This window comes from Spermophilus citellus, assembly GCF_964194105.1.
Source record: "Spermophilus citellus genome assembly, chromosome: 17".
Lineage (NCBI taxonomy): Eukaryota > Metazoa > Chordata > Mammalia > Rodentia > Sciuridae > Spermophilus > Spermophilus citellus.
In genome coordinates, this window is record NC_138199.1 from 57,296,591 (window position 1) to 57,321,191 (window position 24,601).

At 38.7% G+C, this 24,601-nt stretch overlaps 1 protein-coding gene and 1 long non-coding RNA gene across 2 annotated transcripts; both read right to left on the minus strand.

Annotated features, from left to right (window-relative positions):
* Window positions 1-17,943: 17,943 nt before the first annotated feature.
* LOC308636358 (leucine-rich repeat-containing protein 37A-like) lies at window positions 17,944-18,968 on the minus strand (the record flags this gene model as incomplete). Its single annotated transcript, XM_081271773.1, has 1 exon — window positions 17,944-18,968. One exon carries the CDS (start codon window positions 18,966-18,968, stop codon window positions 18,177-18,179), a length of 792 nt encoding a protein of 263 aa, XP_081127899.1. The 3' UTR covers window positions 17,944-18,176.
* Window positions 18,969-19,977: 1,009 nt separating this feature from the next.
* LOC308636194 lies at window positions 19,978-24,114 on the minus strand. The gene is made up of 3 exons (XR_014019366.1): window positions 24,085-24,114; window positions 22,669-22,787; window positions 19,978-20,540 (listed from the first exon to the last, which is right to left on the minus strand). It is a non-coding gene; the product is annotated as an uncharacterized lncRNA (long non-coding RNA).
* Window positions 24,115-24,601: the final 487 nt, after the last annotated feature.

A 24,601-nucleotide genomic window follows, 5' to 3' on the forward strand; every position in this document is an offset into this window, starting at 1 on the left:
TAAAAATACCTGCCTCTGAAGTCATGAATTGTATGTAGGCAGCAAGAGGTGTGAGAAAGATGATGTTTATGATATAGTGTAAAAAACATTTGTAAAGAAAATACATTGCTCTGACCTAATTACATATACTTTCTTTCCTGACTACCCTCAACAAGAAGTATGGGTTTTATTTCCTTTCAGCTCAAAAGGAAATTTTGTTTTTACTTATTTATTTGATTTGTTTTGTTTTTCGGTGCTGGGGATGGAACCCAGGGCCTTGGGCATTCTAGCCAAGCACTCTGGCACTGAGCTGTAACATATACCCCTAACCCCTGAAAGGGATTTAAGACTCAAGGTGAAAGTTCTCCCCTCAACTCAATTTTGGAAAAAATTGTTCACCTGTCTCGTGGATCAGAAATCCAGGTTCACATGGTTCATTTTGGGTTCCATGAAGGGATGGTTATGGTATGCCTGGAGCTGGATTAACTTTTCCTTCAGATGCTCATTTATTGCAGCCACCTCCTCCCCCTCATCAATTTGCTGAAGCCTAACTTGGGGAAAGAATATGGAGAGTCTACTTTTCAAACAAAGCAGGGATGGGTGGTGGGTCAGAAAGACTCATAATGGAGGAGGCACCAACTTATCTCTAGTTTCTGTGTTCATCTGAACAGAAAAAGGCATTTGCTTCATGATGAGAACTCAGAGCCAACTGGCAATGGACATTAACACTCATATCATGCAATGCGAATGGAGCTCTGCCTCTCAGACCAATTCATAGTTGCTTTCATAGATTGGCACATTGAGCCAGACAAGGTGCACAGCTGTGGTCCCAGCCATTTGGGAGGCTAAGACAGGAGTTCAAGGCCAATCTGGGCAACATAGTAAGACCTGTCTCTTAAAAAAGGGGTCAGAAATGAGTTCAAATTCCAGCTTTGCTTCTTACTAGTTTGGTGAACCTGAAAAAAGATGTGCCAAGAGCTTATTAGTAAAGTACCACTGTTTAAATGGTAGTAATAATCATATCTCTTCCAGATGAAATCAAAAATGAAACATATTATATGGAAAACTAGTACTGGTTGATAATCCTAAATGTTAAGTTTACTTTTTTCCCCCTGACTTTAAAGTGCTTCTCCTTCATTCACCTACACAGGTCCAGATGGATGGCTTATGTTTTTAAATATTCTTTTAGTTACTTCATTGGTTCTAACAATACAAGCTCCATGAGTTTAGAAACTGAAGGACTCTCCAAGGTAGAAAGGCAGGCTCTATTCAGATAGAGCATATTCACATGCTGACTTGTCTATGACACATCAATATTGTGCCAAGAACATAAGCACAAAGAACAAATAAGAGGGAAATCCAAGATTTATCCCTGTTATTTATTCCACTACTGAGAATATCCATGAGGTAGGTGTGCCCTACTTCTAGGGTTTTTGACCTGAAAATTCTTTGCCATATTTTTTTCTTTGTGTTCACTTTTTTCCCCTCCTTTTTTCTTTTTCTTTCTCTTTTCCACTTTATCTTCTAGAGAGCTGGATAATTCCCAAATAAAAAAGTGCCTTATAAAATTCTAAGGGTGATTTATATATAAAGACAAAATATTTTTTAAACATATAAGTTCTTTATAAAAAAGTAGTCTCGGGCTGGGGATGTGGCTCAAGTGGTGGCGCGCTTGCCTGGCATGCGTGCGGGTTCGATCCTCAGCACCACATACCAACAAAGATGTTGTGTCCGCCGAGAACTAAAAAACAAATATTAAAAATTCTCTCTTTCTCTCTCTCTCCTCTCTCACTCTGTCTTTAAAAAAAAAAAAGTAGTCTCATGCATGTTGAAAATATAATTTTAATTCCATTGCATGTTTCAGAATTCTCAGTGGTAATCCTCTGACAACTGTTGAAGATTCATATCTTTTTAAATTGCCAGCATTAAAATATCTGTAAGTATTACAACAATTTTAAACTCAAGATATGATTTCTGCTCTTCTTGTTTACTTCATCAAAGGGTTAAGTATTTTGTATTAATACTAAAAAGTCATAATTTTAATTTTAATTAGTTACTGGAGAAAAATGTTATGGTAAAGAAGAGTTAAGGAAGGATATATCATGGGGCAAGACAGCCATCAGAAGAAGGCAGCCATATTAAAGAACACTTACAGATATGGAACATGTTAACACATGTAAGAATATATTATTTATCCCAGAAAGCAAAGAGGAATACATGTATATTATTTTTAAAAAAGAAAAAAAGAGGGGCTTGGGTTGTAGCTCAGTGGTAGAGCGCTTGCTAACCGCCCCTTCTTAACCCTGTCTCCGGCGGGTAACAGCCCCTGGAGGCGGGTGCCCATTGGCTGGGCAGCGGGCCAATGAGGGGTGCAGGGCGAGAAGTGAGCCTCACAGGAGGGGGCGGGGCGCGGCCGGCCGGTGCGGGGTCGCGTGCCGGGTCGCGAGCCGGGGCAGGCAATGTAACGGCCTCTTCCCCGCCCCACCCTCCCGGCTCCGGCCCCCCCCACAGACCGGCTCCAGGCAGCGCCCGGGGCGGCAGCGCCCGGGGCGGCAGCGGTGGGGTGCAGGCTGAGGGAGCCGGGCCTCGACGCCCTCCCTCACCCCGTACCCCAGGAGCCGTACCTAGTCCAGGAGGGGCTGGGGGGTCCCCATGGAGGTGAGAGACGGAGACACCTGCCCTCCCCCTCACCCCCAAGGCCTGAGGGAGGGATTTGAGGTGGTGACGGGCCGGGCTCCCAGGGATGTGGGGGCGGCCAGGCTTGGAGGATGGCGACGGCAGGAGAAGCTGACGGGCTGGCGCGTCCCCAAGTGTGGTTCTTTAAGGAGGCAGGGACCACCGGGAGAGGGTGGGTCCTTGTGAGGAGCACCTACGGGGCGCCGGGTCTGTGCCGGCGAGCGGGCGGGGGGGGGGGGGTTCCGGGCGACAGGGTTGGCCGCGGCGAGGAGTCCCTGCGCGGGCTGAGTGGACTGGCAGACTGGGTCCGGGGTCGCTACGATGCCCTGGCGGGGCCCTGGTGGTGACCTAGCGCTGACGCCTTGAACCCGTCGGGTGGCACAGACGCTGGGGCAGGCTGGCGTCGTGGGCCTGTGAGGGTTGTCGGTGCGGCGCAGCGGGACTGGCACACGGGGAGCGGGAGGGTGAGGGGGAATCCCGGGGACAGAGCTGGGGCACCGAATTGGTGTTCCTTGAGAGCGTTTGGAATTGAGTTAGTTGAAGAATCCAGATGGAACAGTCATCTGGCCGTTTAGGCCTGGCTTTGCGCTGCGTGATGACTTTCTCCCATGTCCTTGTTTTCTGCAGCCTAAAGTAGCGTTCCGTGGAGGTGCGAATCGCTGCTGGAACCTCACTGTCGACACCAGCAGCAGATTATCTGATGTATTCAACAGCGTGATGTTGACTGGCTCCACTTCCTTCTATGATTGCTACAAATCGCAGGTCCATTAATAACCCCAACCCTTGGTTAGACAATTCATTCTAAATCAAATTCATGCACCCAGGATGATTCATGGGTGTTTAAATGGCTCCACAGTTAGGACCAGAAAGCCGGTTACAACATTTTAAATATGCAAGAATACATACTTAGGTGTCTATTTTTTATTTTTATTTTTTAAGCAGGGATTGAACCCAAGGGCATTTTGCCACAGAGACACATCCTAGCCAGTTTTATTTTTTCTTGCTAAATTGCTTAGGGCCTCTGAGCTGGCTTTGATTTTGCGATCTCCTGCCTCAGCCTCCTAAGCTGTTGGGGTTTCAGGCAGGCACCACCGTGCCCAGTTCCTACTTAACTTTGAAAATAAGGTCAGGAATAAGATTTTTTATTGACTCTTGTTTCCATCTTGTCTTCAGTATAACATGACATCAGAAATGAGTTCATACTTACTAAGACCAAAGTATACATTTTTAATTTCAAAGAATTTATTGCAGGGCTAGGGTTGTGGCTCAGTGATAGAATGCTCGCCTACCACACGTCATGCATTGGGTTCGAGCCTCAGCCCCATATAAAAATGAAATAAAGATATTGTGTGTCCACCAACAATAAAAATAATGTATTGCAAATATATTTCTCATTTCAAACATAGTTTTAATCATTTAAAGGTGAATTTTTCTTTATTCTTTGGTTTTGACAGTGTCCTTAGTTAAATGCTATGACATTTATTTTTGTTAATGTATTAAATAAGGCTTAGGGTAATATAAGTCATGTTCATTTGAAATTATTTAACTGGGACATCAATGTTGGTATTGTTATACTTTGAATTATAACAATATATCAAAATTATTTAACCCACATTACAACCTTATATAGTATTATGCCCACTGTACAGATTGAGAAACTGAGGCACAGAGATTTTTGTCCTAAATGACAAACCCCAAGTGGAACCTAGCTCCAGACTTCTGCTGCTCTCTGTAAAGTTTACAATTCTATTAAATTTTACTAGGATTTAATTTCAATGAACTATTTGAAGTATATCAGTGATATAAAGTGATACATTTTACAGTTATCCTAATATGTCCACCCCAAATATTTACATATTTTCAGTAAATATTTTAACTGAAAAGGATTCAGATATTTCAAATAGAATTATGTTTAAATCCACATTATCTTATTTGCTTGTTTTATCCAAGAATACAAAAATTAAATATTCTTTTAAAAGGATTTAACTTTTCTTTTTTTTTTTAAATATTTTTTAGTTTTCGGCAGACACAACATCTTTGTATGTGGTGCTGAGGATCGAACCTGGGCTGCACACGTGCCAGGCGAGCGTGCTATGCTTGAGCCACATCCCCAGCCCCCGACAATACCTTTTGTATTTTATTTATTTATTTTTTATGTGGTGCTGACAACCAAACCCAGGTCCTTGCACAGGCTATAGGTGAGCACTCTACTACTGTGCCACAACCCCAGCCCCGCAAAATTTAAAATACCTTGATTAATAAATGTGTCTTTTCTCCTTGTATAAATTTTGATTAGACTAAAAACAACTTAAAATATTTTTAACCACATGCAGTGGTATGTTCTTGTAATCCCAGCTATTCAAGAGGTAGAGAAGGAGGCTCACATGAGCCCTGGAGTTCAAGGCTGACCTGGACAACACCTCTTAGAAAAAATAAAGTAACATATAGTGGCTGGGAACTCAGTGGCAAAGTGTGTACAAAGGCCTCACCTTCAGTCCCTAGTACCCAAAACACCCCTGCATCACATCAACACATTTTTAGCCAGAATTATATTACTTCTGAATAAGAAAATACTGTTTCCATCTTGTTTATGTCAGGATGTAGATATTACATCTCAAGTTTTACTATTCCCTTGTTTAAGGAGTTAAAAATTATAAATCTGGGGCCAGGTTGTGGCTCAGTAGTAAAGTACTTGCCTAGAATGCGTGAGGCACTGGGTTAGATCCCTGGCACCACATAAAAATAAACAAGTATTGTGTCAATCTACAACTAAAAAAAAATATTTAAAAAAATTGTGAATCTGTTCTTTCAGACTTTTTTTTTTTCCTCCTTTCCTTTTTTTGCAGCACTGGGGATTAAACCCAATACCTTGCCCATGCTAGGTAGGTAGGCAAGTGCTGTACACTGGGCTGCATCCCCAGTCTACTTTCAGACTTTTCCTCCCCTGTACTAGGGTACTAGGGATTGAACCACTGAGCCATATCCCCAGACCTTTTTAATTTTTTTATTATTTTTTTTTTTTCTTTTTGGGATAGGGTCTAAGTTTTAGGGCCTCAGTAAGTTGCTGAGGCTGGCCTCAAACTTAAGATCCTTTCGCCTCAGCCTCTTAAATCATTGAGTTTATAGGCATGTGCCACTGTGCCTGCCCAGCCAAACTTTTGTAATGAAGCAGGTTTTTTTTGCTTGTTGCCTGTTAAATTCATTGAATTTTAAATTATTTTCACAGCACTTAATACCTTTTGGAAGGAGGCAGAATTTTAAATAATTTATTAGACTTTTAAAATCCAAACTTTTTATCTTCTTACTCAGTTGACTGGAAAAAGAAAAATGAGTTTGTAGAGAATTTTTCTTCTAATTGAGCATTAAAATTTCTGTAGAAATCATGACATTTTATTTACGACTTCATTTTTACAATATCTCTTGGATATAAAAAGTAAGCCAAAAAGTAAAGATAGCTATATAAAAGATCCTTGACTGAAAGTAAGAAGAATTAGAGTTTTGGTTTATTTTTATCCTATATTGGTTGAATAACTTGTTGCCATAGTTTCCTTGTTTTTGAAATAGAAATAATACTAATGTCACAAGGTTGACTAAATATAATAGTGTATGTATAATTTCTTTGAAACTCAAAAAATTCTCTATAAATGTACATCTTTCACAGATTGGAAGCATTGAGATAAAATTTGTATGGTTTATTTAAAATAATATGGTATCATCTACAGATCTGACCAGTACACATTTCTAAAGTTTTATTGCAACTATATATTTGCTAATATATAGTCTGTGCTAGAATAACGAAGTTAATGAATTTCAACTGAAATCTTACCAGCAAATCCAGAATTATTACTCTTTTGGCCTTTTACAGAAAAAGTTCACCAATGTCTGGTATAAAGTAAGGTTAAGGGCTGGGATTGTGGCTCAGCGCAGGTGGGACCCAGGTTCGATCCTCAGCACCACATAAAAAAATAAATAAATAAAGGCATTGTATTGTGTCCATCTACACCTAAAAAATATTTTAAAAAATACTTTTAAAGTAAGGTTAAGTAGCTAGGTCTAGATTTGAAAGTAATTCTCCAGACTCTTAACCTGTGTTATTCTAAATTCTTCTATAATAAACAATGTTGGGGCTTTTTCTTTCTTTCTTTCCTTTTTTTTTTTTTGGTTATTGTTGTAGTACTTGGGATTAGGGATTAAACCCATAGTCTCATATATGCTAGGCAAATGCTGTACTACTGAGCACATTCCCAGTCCTTTTAGTGTTTTTTTTGAAACGGGGTCTTGCTAAATTGCCCAGGCCAATCTCCAACTTGCAATCATCCTGCCTCATCCCAGGTAGCTGAGAATGCACCATCATACAAGGCTATAAACAAAGTTTTGATGTGTCTAATATACAAACTTTTCTTTAAAATTTCAGAATGAAGACAATATAGACCTAAGGCAGACCTACACTCCACTTTCTTCATCCACAGAATATGCAAGTTCTATAGATTCTTCACTTTTCTATGCACCATGGTCTACTTATGGAGATGATATTAAACAATCTTCTAATTCCCAGATCAATGTAAAGAACAGGTAAATTAATAAGTTAGATTTCTCAAGCTAAATGTGTTGTTTCTTTTTATTACACAGGAACAAAGGTGTAATTAGCTTTCTGTTCCATACATAATAAGCATTTTAATGTTGAGACATTATACTTTTATGTTTATCAAACTTTTAGGAAAGTCTAAAATTAGCCTTGTATTTATTTATGTTTTAGTTTATCACTTGTAAAGTTTATTAGAGAGAATCTTTAGTAAATAAATTTTAAACTCCTTTTTCTAAAGATGAGTTAAGCCAAATTCAGCAATGGCAAGATGCTAAGCAACTCGTGAGACCCTGACTCTAAATAAAATACAAAATAGGGCTGGGGATATGGCTCAGTGGTTGAGTGCCCCTGAGTTCAATCCCCAGTACCAAAAAAAAAATAAAGAGTTAAAAGTTTTAGATTTTTGTTATTCACTTCTACATTTTCAGTAATTTTTTTCCTTCACTAATGTACAACAAACAGGGTTTTACCAAACAAAATTTTAAGATTGTTTTTTGATTATATTCTATAAATAATAAGGAACTACTCTATGTGACAGAGTCTTCTACTGGGGATACTAGAATTAACATGGCAAGTATTTTACCTGAGTTTATAATATTACAATCATAATGATAATGACGTGACATACTAGTCACTGCTAGTATAGTGAGGGTTAAAAAAAGAGGGTGGATGGGAGCCTGTTGAAAAGAGAAATTTAAGGGAATGACATTCAACTTTATTTAATTATAAGGCAGCTGTTATAATTTAACAAATAAGAGTTACTTTTGAATCTTATTCATTAAAAAATGTTAAAATTTAAAATTTATGATAAATTCTCTGATGATTTTATTAGAAAGCATATATAATAATTAATTCTCCATATGTATACAGATATATAATATATACTTTTTTTTTTTTTTTTTTTTTTTTTGGTACTGAGGCTTTAACCCAGGGATACTTTACCGCTGAACCACATCCCCTGTCCTTTTTATTTTTATCTATTTAAATTTTTTTGTTCTTGCCAATGAATTTTTTAAAATATTTTAATATTTATTTTTTAGTTTTTGGCAGACACAACATCTTGGTTTGTATGTGGTGCTGAGGATAGAACCCGGGCCGCATGCATGCCAGGCGAGCATGCTACCGCTTGAGCCACATCCCCAGCCCAGCCAATGAATTTTTTACTTTGGGGCACCAGTTTCCTACGGACAGCTGTAGAGACACAAAAGTTTGCATGCTTCAGGGTACGGTCATCACTTTTTGGTTTGTACTGGAATCCTGGCAGCTTCTTTCAGATTCAGAGAGGCATAAACATTAAAGATGAAAAAAGAGCTCAGTTCTGTCCTTTGGGGTGAGTTAGATTGGTTTAATTTGTAATGGTTCAAAAGTTTTGAGAGTCTCATATCCAGTAACTATTATACCTTTCTTCTCCCAGTTGCATCTTATTCTTCCCACCTGTGGAAACAGGCATCTTCTCTTCTCTCCTCTTGGAACCTTAGTAATTCTTCCTCTGCCCATTACATTTATTTAATGCCTAATTTACTAGTTGTTTATTATGTTCCAGGCACTATATTAAGTATTTATGCAAATGAGATGACATACCAAAAAGCCTTAGAATAGTGCTTGGCACATGATAAATATTCAAAACATGTTATCTTATTTTCCCAAGAACTCTTGCAATGTTGATATTATTATTCCCCATTTTTCAGATGAAAAAGTTGAAATTCAGAAATCTTGCCTAGGTTCACACTGTTAGTAAGTGGCAAAATCACAAACTTTACAAATAATTTTCCATGCAGCATTTGTTTCCTTGTAATAAAAGCTGGCTGATAACAATTTGGCTCTTTGTGCATTGTATCTTGAAGTTGGCTTCTGACTTGCGTAGGACTTTTGGAGCAGAGAGCTCTGTTTCCCTTTGAGAATTCTGTACTTCTAGAGCTATGGCCATACCACCTCTGGGCATCCCCAGGGTTCCTGTTCATTGGCCAGTGCATATTTGACATCATCACAGCCTTCTCTGGGCCCAGCCCATCCTAGATGCCTTAACATGTTCTTTCATTTAATCCTCAGACTGCCTGGTGTGAGGAAAATGCTACTAATAAGGCTCACAGATGTTTGTGACTCAAGTCACTTCAGTAGAAAGTGACAGAGTCAGAATTCAAACCCACATCTGCCTGATTCCAGGGTCCTTGCTGCTTCTTCTGTTCCTCACTGCCAGGGAGTCTTCTTCAAGGCTCTTCTCAGCACTTTCAGATACAGGCTTGCCATTTCAGATTCCTTTAGAATTGCCTTTAGAAAGGACTGACGTGGTGCAGTCGGAGGTCTTGTATTGAGGAGCTTCATGTGGGGAGTCATTTTCTTATGGCTCATGGACCTATATAGACGAATAAAGGAAAGGGGTTACTCCATCCCCAAGTACTTCAAACATGCTGGAACAGGGTGAGGGCTACTCTGCTTATTTCTTTGATTACCTTCCTCAAAGGAACCAGTTTTCCTGCCTGCCTTGTGATTCTAGCATAGATAGATAGTGTTGGAGTTTGTCCTATTTTAAGTTTGTTTTGACTGCCTGCTTTGGACATATTTTCAGCTAAAGCTGTTAGGATTTCAGTACATTCAGGACAGTGATGACGCTTCAGTCCTCAATTCTTCTCTGTCTCCTCAGTTAATAGAAAGGAAACATAGCCCATCTGTCTGGACCTGTATAGAAGAATTTGGAGAAAAAAAAATAACAGGTAAGAAATGTTCCCTTATTTTGTGAGCTTACCTTTATTCTGTCCCATTGTTCCTACAGCAAAAGGCTTGAGCAAACATATTTGAGTTTTCCTTTTCCAATAAGGTATATTTTTAAAATCACTTAAAACTGTACTTCTCAAGCTGGGCATAGTGATGCACATCTGTAATCCCAGTTACTTGGGAGGAGCCTACAGCAGGAGAATCGCAAGTTCAAGGCCAGCCTTAGCAACTTAGAGAGACCCTATCTCAAAATAAAATAAAAAGGGCTAGAAGCCGAGTGCAGGGGTGCATGCCTGTAATCCTAACAGCCCAGGAGGCTGAGGCAGGAGGATTGCAAGTTCAAAGCCAGCCTCAACAATTTAGTGAGGCTGTAAGCAACTGAGCAAGATCCTGTCTCAAAAATTAAAAGGGCTGGATGTGTAGTTTAGTGGTTAAGCACCCCTGGGTTCAATTCCTGGTTCCAAAAAAAAAAAAAAAAAAAAGTGGTGGCAGGGACAGGATGGAGATGTGGCTTAGTGGTAGAACACTCCTGGGTTCAATCCCCGGTAACACAAAACAAACATACAAACAGGCAATGCATCTCAAACTTTGCCTCTGAGACAGTCTTTAAGGCAAAAAAAAAAAAAAAAAAAAAAAAATTAGCCACTGGTACTCCCAGAAAGGTATCAAAAAGGCAATGGATGAGGAGTCAGTGCACTTTAGTTTATCTATAAAATCAGGGAATTGAGGGAGAAATGGAAATGATCTCTAGGGAAGTGTCCACTCTGAATCTACAAATGTTCATATGTTTGGTTCATGAAAAAGAGTCACTATAGCAAGTTCTAGCTTCCCCCTCACTCTCTCCATTGCACAGGCACAACCTTAATGAAGAAAATGATGCTCTAATACAGGAGGAAAAAAATAGGATAATCTAGACTGTGGCCTCATGTTTTTATTTCACTAGGGACAAATGCAAAGACCCCAGTGTTAGTTGTAGAAGGGCTGCCTGTTGAGAGGAAATGCTGAGATGAAGGGCACAAAGCCATGTGTGAACTGCTAAAAAAGAGAGAAGCACTGAAGAACTGAGATCATTTTAAAGGAAAGATAATAACAAACTTTGCTACATTCTTCTGGCTACATATTGCTTTACAGTCATTCTTAAAGGCTAGTGGAAAGGGAGCTTACTTTTACAGAACACACCAGCCACCTTACAGGTTTTAATGCCCCCACTCATGGCAGAGAATGTTTAAAGCCCAAGTTTGGGAACAAACCTGTGTCATTCAAATTTTTTTGTCTTCATAACATCACAACTAGTGTTATAAATTGGGTAAGTTAATGAGACTGAAAAATATCTGGAAAAATGCACTAGGCAAGAATAAGCTATGTGGCTGCTGGCTTCACCAGTTAGTCACTTTGACCTTAGTCATGGAAGAGTATGAAATGTCACTCCTCTTTATTCCATCTACTGACATGATTAGGCTTATAGCAGTTGGTATTCTATACATTAAAATATTTAATATTTTAATAAAATATTAAAATATGGTTCTTTTCCCTCCTCTTGCTTACTACAGGCTGTGTTCTTACATTAACTATACAGAAAGAGGGAGCAGAATAAACCAACCCCATGTACATTTCAACCCAGGCCCTGTGCCTGCTCTGTCTTGTGAATGGGGAAACATGGAAATAAGAAAATTGATATAACACACATACCACAAAAAAGCAACATTACAAAGCACAATCAGGATATTCAGTGCATTCCTAAGGTTGTGCAACAATCGCCATTATCTACCTGAACGTTTCCATCACTCCAAAAGGAAACATGGTTCCAGTTAGCTATCACTTTCTCTTTCTTTCTCCCCACAGTCCCTGGCATTCACTACTTTCTGTCCTTCTGGATTTGCCTATACTGGACATTTCACATAGACAAGTTATATTGTAATGGCCTTTTATATCTGGCTTTCACATGGTTTATTGTTTCCTAGGTTCACCCTTGAAACAGTTATCAGTACTTTTTTTTTTTTAGAGAGAGAGAGAGAGAGAGAGAATTTTTTAATATTTATTTTTTAGTTCTTGGCGGACACAACATCTTTGTTTGTATGTGGTGCTGAGGATCGAACCCGGGCTGCACGCATGCCAGGCGAGCGCGCCATGGCTTGAGCCACATCCCCAGCCCAGTTATCAGTACTTTCTACAGCTGAATAATATCCCATTGTATAGATGTACCATTATATCAATTCATCTAAACATTAATTAATAGATATTTGGGATGTTTCTACTTTGAGGCTATTATGAATAATGCCAGTTTTTGTGTAGACACATGTTTTTAATTCTAGGGTGCATACCTAGGAAGGGAATTCTAGGGTGCATACCTAGGAAGGGAATTGGTGGGTCATGTGGTAACTATAGTTAACTTTTTTGAGGAATTCCCAGACCGTTTTCCACAGTGGCTTCACCATTTTACATTCCCAGCTACAAAGTATGAGGGTTCAAGTTTCTCTGTATTTTTGTCAACACTTGTTATTATCTGTCTTATTTTTATTTAAAGCCTTAAATTAAGGAACAATGCTTAGCCAGTCTTTCTCTTCATAACATTATGAGTATAAAGTAGTATCTTGTGGTTTTAATTTGCATTTTCCTAATGACTTGAGAAACTGAGCATTCTCTTCATGAGCATGTTGGCCTTTACATATCTTATTTGAAGAGATGTTTATTCATGACTTTCCCCATTTTAAAATTGAGTTCTTTTTTTTTTTCTGAGTTATAGGAGTTCTTTATACATTTTGGGTATTCTGTGTATTATCAGCTATATGATCTATAACTATTTTATCCCCTTCTATAAGTTGTCATTTCACCTTCTTAATAGTGTCCTTCAAAGCATAAAAGTTTTAAATTTTGATACAATCTAATTTACCTAATTTTTCCATTGGTTATTTATACTTTTGGTGTCATATCTGAGAAACTTTTACCTAAAACAAGGTCGTGAGCATTTACTCCTATATTTTATCTTAAGAGTTTTTTGTTGTTGTTGTTGTTTTGGGGTACTGGGGATTGAGCTCAGGGGCACTCAACCACTAAACCACCCCCCAGCCCTATTTTGAATTTTTTTTTAGAGACAGGGTCTCACTGAATTGCTTAGCACCTCGCTTTTGCTGAGGCTGGCTTTGAACTCATGATCCTCCTGCTTCAGCCTCCTGAGCCATTGGGATTACAGGGTGCACCACCGCACCCAGCTGGGCTATTTTTCAAAGCTATCACTGAGCTAGAGAGTGAGGAATGGAAGAACAACACAAATCACTGTTCTTATAGAAATTCAGCTGTTTTTCTGGAATAAATGCTTCTTAATTTGCCGTAAGCCTGTGATTAAATTTCCAGAACACTGGAAAAAGTGATTTTGACCATTTTGCCATTTTGTTGTTGCCTTTGTGGAGGGATGTATTTTCAGATATCCTTACTCCACCAATTTTCACTGATGTCACCTATAAAAAGGTTTTAAATCTCTACAGTCTCAGTTCTGTGGGCTAATTATTTAATCATGGAAAATAATTAGGGAAAAGAAGTAAAAGTATAATTCTCATAAACTTTTCCAGATGAGCAGATGAAGTTTACCAAGGCATTTCTGAATTTAGTTCTCTCAAAGCTAAGGTTAAAGTAACATCTGTCTTCTGTCTTAAACCCACCCCCCTTTTTTTTCTTTATATGGGCTTTGGGGTCAGAAATGAGTTCAAATTCCAGCTTTGCTTCTTACTAGTTTGGTGGCCCTAGGACAAGTTATATAACCTCTCTGTGCCTCAGTTTCTTCATTTGTAAAATGGGGTAATGATAACATTTACCACATAAGCTTATTATGAGGATTAAATATGAAATGCTGATCATAGATGCCTGGCAGCCTAATAGATGTTAGCTGCAATAATTATTCTTAAAAACTATAAGTAAATAGCAGAAAGATCAGTAGAGTAGAAGGGAGAGAACAGGGGGAAGGAGAAGAGGGGGAACAGAGAGTACTAGGGACCGAATTAGAGCAAATTACATTACATGCTTTTATAATTATGTTAAAATGAATCCTAAAATGTTATGAATAATTATAAAGAAACAACTAAAAAAATGTTCTAGCCAGGTTTAGTAAGACATTCCTATAAACTCCAGTAGCTCAGGAGTCTGAGGCAAGAGGATCACAAGTTCAAAGCCAGCCTTAGCAACTTAGTGAGGCTGTATCTCAAAACATAAAAAGGGCTAGAGATATGGCTCAGTGGTTAAGTTCCCCTGGGTACTATTTCTGGTGACCCCCAAAAAAAGTGTTCTGTAGGAATACACTAATGATTCTTGAGTAGAGTTAAGCTAAAGTCAGATTTTCTTTTTCTTTTTTCCTATTTCTTTTGTCTTTTTGTTTTCTGTTTGCTTGCTTTAATGAATTGAAGAAATATCCTTCAGTATTTGAAAGTAAACATTTGCATAAAAAATAAATTTACACTGGGAGGCTGAGGCAAGAGGATTGCAAGTTTGAGGCAATTTTACTAATATTTTACTAATATTTACTAATATATTTTACTAATAAATTTTTAATCATAATTTCAAATGAGTAGCAAGGGGGTTTATAAAATTTCAAATATCATCAAGTTATACTTGTAACTTACATAAATTGCAAAAAAGGTAGTGGTTCAAATGTACGTCTTTCGATAGATTGTATTTTATTGCAGGATAAATCTCTAGGAAAAGTAAAAGGAAAATATTGCCTTGATTAGATATTAGCTATCTTATCAGTATGAATAAATAGAATCCAGAATTGATAATATTGAATACCTAGTTTTTGTTTAAATTCTAAACCTTTGGACTTATATTTTAATTTTTTAGAGTTTTTAACCCTGCCCACTTTTCTCTTGAGTCTCACTTTCATAAGTAAAATATACAACTTTATATCTTGACAGGTTTTGAGATAGTCTTTCCTGACAGTAGGATAATTATTATGTGACCTTTTACGGTTTTATCAAGTTCAAGATTATGAGCTACAAGTATTAATTTCTGCATGTAATTTTTAAAATTAAAGGGAATATTCTCATGTTCCTGGCTTAATTTGGTTTTTCTTTCACACGTGCATGTGTGTGTGTGTGTGTGTGTGTGTGTGTGTGTGTGTGTGTGGTACAGGGGATTGAACCCAGGGCCTTGTGCATGCTAAGCAAGCACTTTAACACTGAGCTATACCCCTAGTCCTTTATTCTATTTTTCTAACCCAGTTTTAATACTAGAAGAAAAAGAGACCTTTCCAATCATTTGAAAGACAGTTACTCCTCTAATTAATACATGTCTTTGAACTAATTCAGAGTTGTACTTTCTATCATACTAATGGAAACTCATTTTGGTTTCATATTACCTTAATACTCCATGAAGTACCTGCTTCGGTTGTGTAGTGATGGGACAATGAAAAACAACATGGAACTGGATTTTTATTTGAAAACACCCATTCTGATCAGGTTTCTATTCAAGTCTGAGCCATCTGATCCTTATATATCTCTGTTCCACTCCATTAATGGAGCAGAGATGTTGGTGTTTCTCTCTCCTATAGCCATCTTTTAAAAAATTGTTTACCAAAAATTTAAATTCTGAGGGGAGGGACAAAGCTTCACAATCACCTCAAGAAATGGAGACAAATCTCATAGTTGGCATAGGTCCAGGAGAACTGGGGTATTCAGAGAAGGCTTTGTGAAGAAAGATGAACTTGAGTTGGTTTTTGACAGATTCATAAAACTTCCACAGACATGGCAAAGTAAGGGAATTTTAGATAGGCAAGGAATGAGCATGGTGTGACGGGTATATGGAGAGGCTGCTCTGGCTGGAATGGAGGACTGCTATTACAGTAGAAAAGGCAAACTAGCTAAGTTGGGTGGTTGAATTGGGAGGGTAGAATCAAGATTGTCAGCTTATTAAATGACTCTTAATATTCTAAACCTGCCTATTGAGAAAAGTAATAAACCATCATGTAAGCAAACAGAAGGTAAACAGAAGCCAAAGCCAGGAATATACTATTATCACTAGGACCTGCTCTGTAGTAGCCTGATGAGAATTTAGCTGCAGTGCTTTAACTGAACACCTACTCAGACAATACCTCACACACTGGAGGAGGAGGAAGCTGTGTGGATCCACTGAGTCTACATATAGCACTTTTATCTTTTAGCCCTCTCCTTTTACCCCAGGGTAATGACTGCTGCTTGAGAGTGAAGTCATCTCTTGTCATTTCAGTAACAAGGAAAGAAATCAGTGGTAGAATGAGAGTATATCAAAACTTTACAAAAATGAGAGTAACAAATTGTGGACATGGTTTTGGGTTGGATAAATTTTGCTACGATGACATCTCTGGCCACATTAGTCTTAATTTCTTAAGAAATTATAGCTTGTTCTCTTGGTTTCAATTTCTCAAAGATTCCCTGGAAATGAAGTTCCTTTAAAAGTCTCTGGGGCTGGGCACTGTGAAGCACACTTATAATCCCAGCTGCTTGGGAGGCTGAGGCAAAAGGATTATGAGTTCAAAGCCAGCCTCATCAATTGATCGAGGTACTAAGCAACTCAGTGAGACCCTGTCTCTAAGTAAAATACAAAAAAGGGCTGGAGATGTGGCTCAATGTTCAAACACCCCTGGGTTCAATCCCTGGTACCAAAAAGTAAAACAAATAAAAATCCCTAGAATATATTTTTCAATAAAAGAACAAAGCATAACTCAGTGTTAGTGACTGAAGAGAAATGTCAAGTAGTAGGTGGGGAAGGAGCTTTGATTTTCAGGGTATACGTTCTAAATCTATTACAATGATAAGATGTATTCTGGAACCTGAATTGATTGTTGTCCTTACCTCAATCAGACAGAAAATTATAATCAAAATCGTTGTTACTACTGTTGACCGGTGACGAGTCCTTGCTTCCCCGAGTCCTTGCTTCCCCGATGTTGAAGAATAACACCAAAGAAGCACGCCGAGGCAAGGTCAGAGTAGAAAGTAGAAGTTTATTAAAGGACAGCAGAAAAGACTTCTCCCGGAGGAAGAAGGGGACCCAGGAGATGGAATCCAGTTGGCGGGCAAATGTGTTCCCCTTTTTATAGTTTTGGTGATGGAATGTAGGTGGGAGGGGTTGGGACACAGGTGGGCCAAAGAAGTCATCTGGGCAGGAAGGACTTCATTATCACTTCTTTGGGATGGGGTATCTTTAAGTTTGCTGGGGGCTGTTTATTAACACTTCTTTGTGATGGGCTATCTTCGAATCTGTTGGGGGCTGTTTCCTGGGCTCCATTAACATTCCATTGTCCTGTGTTTTTCTTGAGTCATTCCCAGCATGGCCTCCATTTTAGATTTCACTCGGTATTAGACCCGATTTACCTAACTACACTGACTACCTAACTTTAAATCTGGCTTCATCGTCACCACTATAGTCACAGATATTGCCAATGTCGGAGAAAGAGACCACGAGACTAGCTTCATGCAATTGCAAGGGGGATTTATTGGATCCATTCCAGCGCGCTGGGACTCCATGCTCACTCAAGAAGGGAGAGCAGCCCGGAGCCCAGAGCAGAGGTCAAGCAGAGCTTAAGTACACTTTTTGGAGAGGGTGGGGGGCTTTGCATACATCAGAACAAATCATCATGAGGCGCGGGAAAATTGAACAACAACTCTGATACATGATTAGTCCATTCATTGGCGGGAACAGGCTGGGCAGGGGTGATTGGTCACTTCTAAACTGGGTACACATTCAAACTGATTGGTTCGGGCCTTGTGACAAAGCTGCACAGGGCCCTAGGCTGAATGGCCAGTAGGGCGTTGTCTTAACTATCTCAGGAATCTGGGTGTAACAGAGGAACTTAATAGTACCTAATCTTTTACATTTTAATTCAAGCTTTCCAGCTTAGAAACTTTACCCTTTCACCAAGATGAGTTTGTTGTTATAACCATATCCCGGGACTCCTTTTGTAAGCTAAAAGTAAGAAAAAGAATAATTTTTATTAAGTAAAAAAGAGACTGGAAAGGATGAAAGTTAACTATTCAAAATTTCCATTCTTCCAGGTGAATAGCTTGCAGTTTCTTAAAGAACACACCAAATTTAATATGTTACATCTTATTATCACACATTTTTTTCCTATTATTTGTTTATCTTGTGTGTTAAGTCCACTTTATTCTCTAATGGAACAAAATGGGGATCACTGTCTTGGGCAAAGTTATGTGGCCAAGACAAGATGTGAACTAGAAGCCCCTGGTCTTCCTGCTTGAATGCTTCAATTGTATAACCTAAATGATGAAAAAGTCTGGGCTTCTTGTTCAATAGTTGCCCTCACCTCACTTGTCTCCTCATGCTCTTTGTTATCACCCTGGGCTTCTGTGCTCTCATTGATATAGTTCTCAGTTTTCCACTGGTCCGTATCCCATTTGGCCTTGGACACCTTGATTTCTTGCTGCTCACTGAGAAGCTTCATCAGGAGGCCTGTTCTGGAGATGAGCTTGGCACAGGCCAGTTGCACATAGGGCTCAGAGCAGTCCAATTTCAAAGTCCGAATAACATGAGAAATGAGCCTTCTCACGTCATTGTTGGGGATGAGGGACCGAAGTTGCTGGTTTAGCTGAATCTCAAACTGATCACCTGGGGATGCCCTCAATGGGTAGGATAAGTCTTCAGGCTTGGGTTGTGAGTCAGTGTTCGCGTTGAGGTATTCCCATTGTGTCTCATTGGTTTGTTGAACAGTTGGCATTATGTTGAAAGGAGTCACAGCAGAATCTACAGCCTCTGCAGCAGCGTTTTCATAGGTTGCATTTTCAGAGGTGGGTTCATCCAACACAGTAATGTTTGCTTGAAAAATAATACTTTCAGAAGGAATTTTTGCAGTATTGTTTTCTGCAGGAACACTTTCTATAGGTTCTGAAAGAGCATGTAATCCTGAGAAAGGATTCTCCTGAGAATTCAGGTCTCCTAAAGATGAAAAGGCCCCTCGTGGGGGGGAATTTATGAGGCTCCTTATTGCAGAGAATGGGGGCCTCTTTGCAAGCATCAGTCTGAAAGACCCCAGCCCCATAACCTAAGGCCTGATTATGAAAAGTAGAAAGTATGTAGTAAACAGGTGAGCTCACCACATGACCTGTTAGAAAGGGCACCCTGACCACATCACAGGACATGCTTGAGCAAACTGGGATCATAAGCGGGAACAGGGAGGAAACACAATGTAAACCTGTGAGATTTATGAGTTTTTCGGGAACCTATAGTGAAAAACAAGTTTACCATAGTGAAAAACAAGTTTACCCTTTAAGTGACGTGTATGCTGGATTCAAAAACATCTGTTATTGTACTAGGTGGAAAACAACTCCTTTTTCCCTATAAAAGATCTGTACCCCAAAGCCCGGTGTGCCAGTTCACCAAAGCTTCGGCTGAGGTTTTGCTGTGCACCCGCAGGCGCCTGTGTATTAATAAACTTGCCTCTTGCTTTTGCAGCCAGTGTGACGCTAGTTCTTTTGGACGGGGGATTTGAGGGTCCGGGGGTCTTTCAAGTCTATTGTGCAAATTATCCTTTCTGAAGACTCACTTTGGCCTTGGGTATTCTGTGGGCTGCAAGAGGGTAAGTTTTATGAAAGCTGTGAGTTTTTTTGGAACGCGTGACTGGTTTATCAGCCTTCCTGCTTTTAACTCGAGCATTTGCACCTTCTAAAACAAAAAGGGTGTAGGTTAAGTCTTTTGTTTTGCTTCTAATCTCAGGCTGTAATTTTGAAATGCTGGAGGTGGGAGATTTGCCCAAGGAGTATTGTTTGAAAAAAGAAGAGACTGCTGCCTTACGTTCATTTGTAAATGAAGCGTCCAGGAGGGAGTTTCCCACTGACTTCCTGGGCCTCCACACCTTGTGAAGCTGCTCTAGTTCCCTTGGGATTGGTCTCCTGAGCCTGCCTTCTTGGGCAACATTCTCCGCAAGTGCCCGGGCACTCTGTTTCCTTCCCATACTCTGTTTTCTCATTTCATTGAAGTGTCTTTTCCATATGCCCTTCGGCCCCTTGAGGACTCTGTTCACTCTCTGCAGCCTTTTCTCTACACTCCCAATCTCTGCTAGGCTGTTTTCCTGTGGTTGGGCAGTTTCCAATTTCTTTCGAAAGATTTGGCGTTTAAATTTGGGACCTAAAAGCCTAGATTGCATAAGCATGGCAGTTTTTTCTTTTTTTTTTCACCTCATCAATTTTTTCCTGAATTTCTGCATCTAACAAATTTTCCAGAAAATAAAGCTTCTTTAATTTGTTTTTATAAGTTGAATTGTTGGATGCAGTTGAAAGAGAGGAGTTATTTGTATTGTTCTTCAAATATTCCATGGCATTACCTCCATCTTGTACGTTTGAAAAAAGCAGTTTAATGAATGGGAATAATGTTGACTCTACATCTTCTAGATTTCCCTCTGAGAAATATGGCAATATGTAATTTAATGCACTTATAACATCACTTTCATCATTGAAGTCTAGCTGTTCATTTAAGAATCCCGAAAAGGTGACACCATTTTTATCTGAAGCTGGCTTTTCAGGCTCAATAGAAAGCTCAGTGCTAGTGTTCTTCTTCCGGGCCTGTAACACCTTCATGAATGATCCTTCTGCATTCCCTACAGATGCATCTTGAACTGTCAAAAAAGAAGAGACTACTTTTGATAACAGAAGACTGATGGACAGCTTTTTGTCAGTCCACAGCCATACATTCCAGCCAAACATTTAAGTGTCATTTGGAAGAAAGAAAAATAATTTCATAATTAAACCTATGAAATGGCAACAACACAAAGAAAAAAAAGACATCTTTTTTGACAAAGTGCTACTTAACTCAGAATATTCCACACTGTATATAAGAACTCTGTTTAGGACAGCCAATTGCCCAATACTCAATAAAAGCCCAAGACTAGAAGAGAAATATTCATGGGCTCTGAGAGATTCTCTACAGATCAGCTGTGTCTCCTTACATTTACATACCCCATGCTGTCCCCGCTCAGATACAGAGGGGGCACAAGGCTTCCTCTATCCACCTCTTCAGTGTGTCATGTTCCTGCCACCATCACAGATGATCATGACAAAGGACATTCTTCCAAGGAGAATAAGAACCAAGATGCTAAAGCACAGGCTCCGCTCTTTCTGTTAACACATCCTCCCTCATCTGAACATGTCCTTTCCACCTACTCACCCAGTTCCTTCACCTGGCCCCAGTTCCCCATACATCTTAGGCTCCATAACAGATGCCTCTACACAGAAAACAAAACAACAACAACAACAACAAAAAAAACCCCACCATATCCATACTGGTTCTTTCCCTAAATTAAGGCAGGGATCTGGGATGTGAGTTAAAAGATTTTTAAGTTTGCCTGGTTCTATGCCTATGCTGAATGTGCAATAAATCTACAGAATAACAGCATTTTCTGGATAAACAATACTTGAGGTTCTGAAGTACAGTAATGGAAAAGCTATTTTTGTCAGAAGCCTTCCCTGTTTTCATATTAGATGTGAAAACTAGCAATTTTAGCTCTGGGAATCATCCAAAGCTTCTAACTACATGAGGTCAAGTGTACCATTGTGTAGCTGGATTTTTCTTTTTTCCTTTTTTTTGGTACCTGGGATTTGAACCCAGGGGCACTTAACCATTGAGCCACACCCCCAGGTCTTTTTTATTTTCTTATTTTGAGACATGGTCTCACAAAATTGCTTAGGGCCTCACTAAGTTACTGAGGCTGGCTTTGAACTTACAATCCTCCTGCCTCAGCCTCCCAAGCCACTGGGATTGCAGTCCACCATACCCAGCAATAGCTGGTTTCTTTCCCAGGAGAACTAAAAGTATTTTTTGTGTGGTGAGAGTCAAAGAGGAGGTAAGGTTGGAGACAAAAGAGGAATGTGGGTTAGAATTGGGTACAGAAGACCTGGGTTCAAGGCTATAGCACTTGACACCTCCCATCTTGTTTTCCTTATCTGTAAATGGAGATGAAAAATACTTGTTCTGCTCACCTCTGGGGGAAAAGGAAATAATGTAACTGGTAAAAAATCATTTTGAAAAATAAGTTATATGTATGTAATAAGTAGCAAAGTGCTATTAGTTATAATTTGCCCAAGATCACTGGTAGAGACCTATTTTTGAGCTATTTGGATATGAAAGCAACCACATTTTGAAAGTCATGAAATTAGTGCTAATAAACCTAATACACACAAAAACATTTGAAAGCACATGAATTACCTGAGGATAGAAAAGTTTGAGATTAAGAGAAGTTCAGAGTTGGATGGTCTAGGTGCAATTTCTTATTATAGAATCAGAAACTCCTAGGCTTCAAATAAAATATTTATTCTCTTTTATAAAGTTGCACAAACAGATCAAAATAGATTGATGCCTGCACTATAAGGCAGAGGACACTTGAGACCTAGTGTATAAAAAAAATAGCTTACTAACTGCATTGTACTATATGAATAAGTTATCACTGGAAGACAAAGTACCAAGCAGAAAGCACAGGACACCATGTGTGGCCATTAATATTATTCCTTCTCCCTTCTATTCCTTTCTCTTCATCCTTAGGCATATGGAATAGCTATATTATTAAATTATAGCTGAAAACCTCACTTTGAGCAAGAGAGCAATCCAGAAATTTAGGGAGTTGAATTCTAGATAAATAAATAAAAATAAAGCAGTTTCATCATTAGTTTGAAAAAATCTATGATCACCAGTTAAAAGTTGAATAACAAAACAAAAGTTAAGACATTTCTCATCAGGCAATTCAGACTCACGGCAACGTGTATTGTTTGTCCGACATGCACTGTCACATCGCAGCTTCACTGTCTTGCAGACAACTTCAATATTATTTTTAAACTGGCAGAGGCAGCAGGCCAAATGGCTAGGTAAGATCCTATAAATAGAAACACAGAGGATTAAGTTAATGGAAAAGGAGTTACTTGAGTAGTAGAAGAACAGTCCAAGGCTACCACAGGACAGTGTAGAAAGGAGTTCTTGATACATATAGCCTGGACAAGAAACCAATGGTAAACTGCTTTTTTAATTATTATTTTTGTACCAGGGATTGGATCCAAAAGTGCTTAACCACTGAGCCGTGTTCTCAGCCCTTTTTATTTTTTGAGACAGGGTCTTACTAAATTGCTTAGGGCCTTGCTAAGTTGCTGAGGCTGGCTTTGAACTCATGATCCTCTTGCCTCAGCCTCCTGAGCAGACAGGATTATAGGCATGTGCCATGGTGCCTGGCATGTGGCTCTTGAATACTGTAAATATATAGGAAGGAGGAGGGAGATGCCCACCAGAAAGGAAAGCATGGCAGTGGGTATGGAAGGCCTAAATAAAAAAGAAATTAGAATTGGGTGACAGTAAAAACATCTCCTTTCAACTTAAAATCTTGCTCTGGGTTAGGAGTGCACAGAAAGATAGAATTCTAAGAAGGATCTGAATAAGTCTCCAACTACTAGAGTCCATATCTCAATTCTGTTTGAGAGTGGTAAATGGTAGACATTATTCTGGGCATAAACAATAGCTTAGTTTAACTCACATTGTGTGGTTAAACAACAATAGAGATCACATTGGCCAAATCTGGACACTTTGAACATGTAAAAGCATAAAGAGAAGAAACATGCATAAAAATAGATATTAAATATCATCAGCTATTAAAGAAATGCAAATTAAAACCACAATGAGATACCACTACATTCCTACTAGTAGAAAGGCTAAAAAAATATTATTCCTTGAAACAAGGAATAACTTGAAACAAGGATTAGATGAAGACATGGAGAAACTGCAACTCTTCTATTCTGATAGTAGATATGCTAAGAATTATGCTAAGTGAAAGAAGCTAAAAATCTACTACTAGATGATTTTATTTATAAGACATTCTGGAAAATTTTAAACTATAGGGAAAGATAAAAGATTTGGTGGTTTGTAGGGGCTGGTGTAGGAGGAGTGGATGAATGCAAAGCAATGTAAGGGGCTATTTTGGGGATGACAAATGTTCTATATCATCAGGTGGTGGTAACTACATTACTATACATCAAACTGTACGCTTACAGTGTGAATTTTATTACATGAAAATTATACCTCAATAAAGTTAAGAAAATAATGTATTAAAATAATTTTAAATTCAAGATATGAAAAGAGACCTAAAAAAATCAAGTAAAATAAATCTAAGAAAAAAAATAACTTACAGTTTTTCCAATTCAAGAGTCATCAGGAGGATATTCTCAATTGTTGAAAGCGATACTTGAGTTGTTCCCATGTCTCTGAAAGAGAAAGCCAAGATATTCATGATGAACCCCAATAAATATTCTATACTTGAAAAAATATTTCAAGGACATGTGATAACTTCTATTTTGGCTTCTCATAAAACAAGCTGCCTTAAGAGTTTATTTCGCATAGAAGATAATTCCATAAAGCTCTTATTGAAGATATGTAAGTTTACTATTTGCACCATCAAATAATGATCTTGGCATTGAAAAATAGAACTTACATCTTTTTTAAATCATCATCTTACTTCTTATTTTCATATTGCATCATTTCTTTCTTTTTTTTTTTAGATATAGATGGACACAATATCTTAATTTATATATTTTTATGTTGTGTCGAGGATTGAACCCAGTGCCTCACGCATGCAAGGCAAGCGCTCTACCACTGAGCTACAACCCAAGCCCCTCTTTTTTTCTTTTTTAAAAATAATATATATGT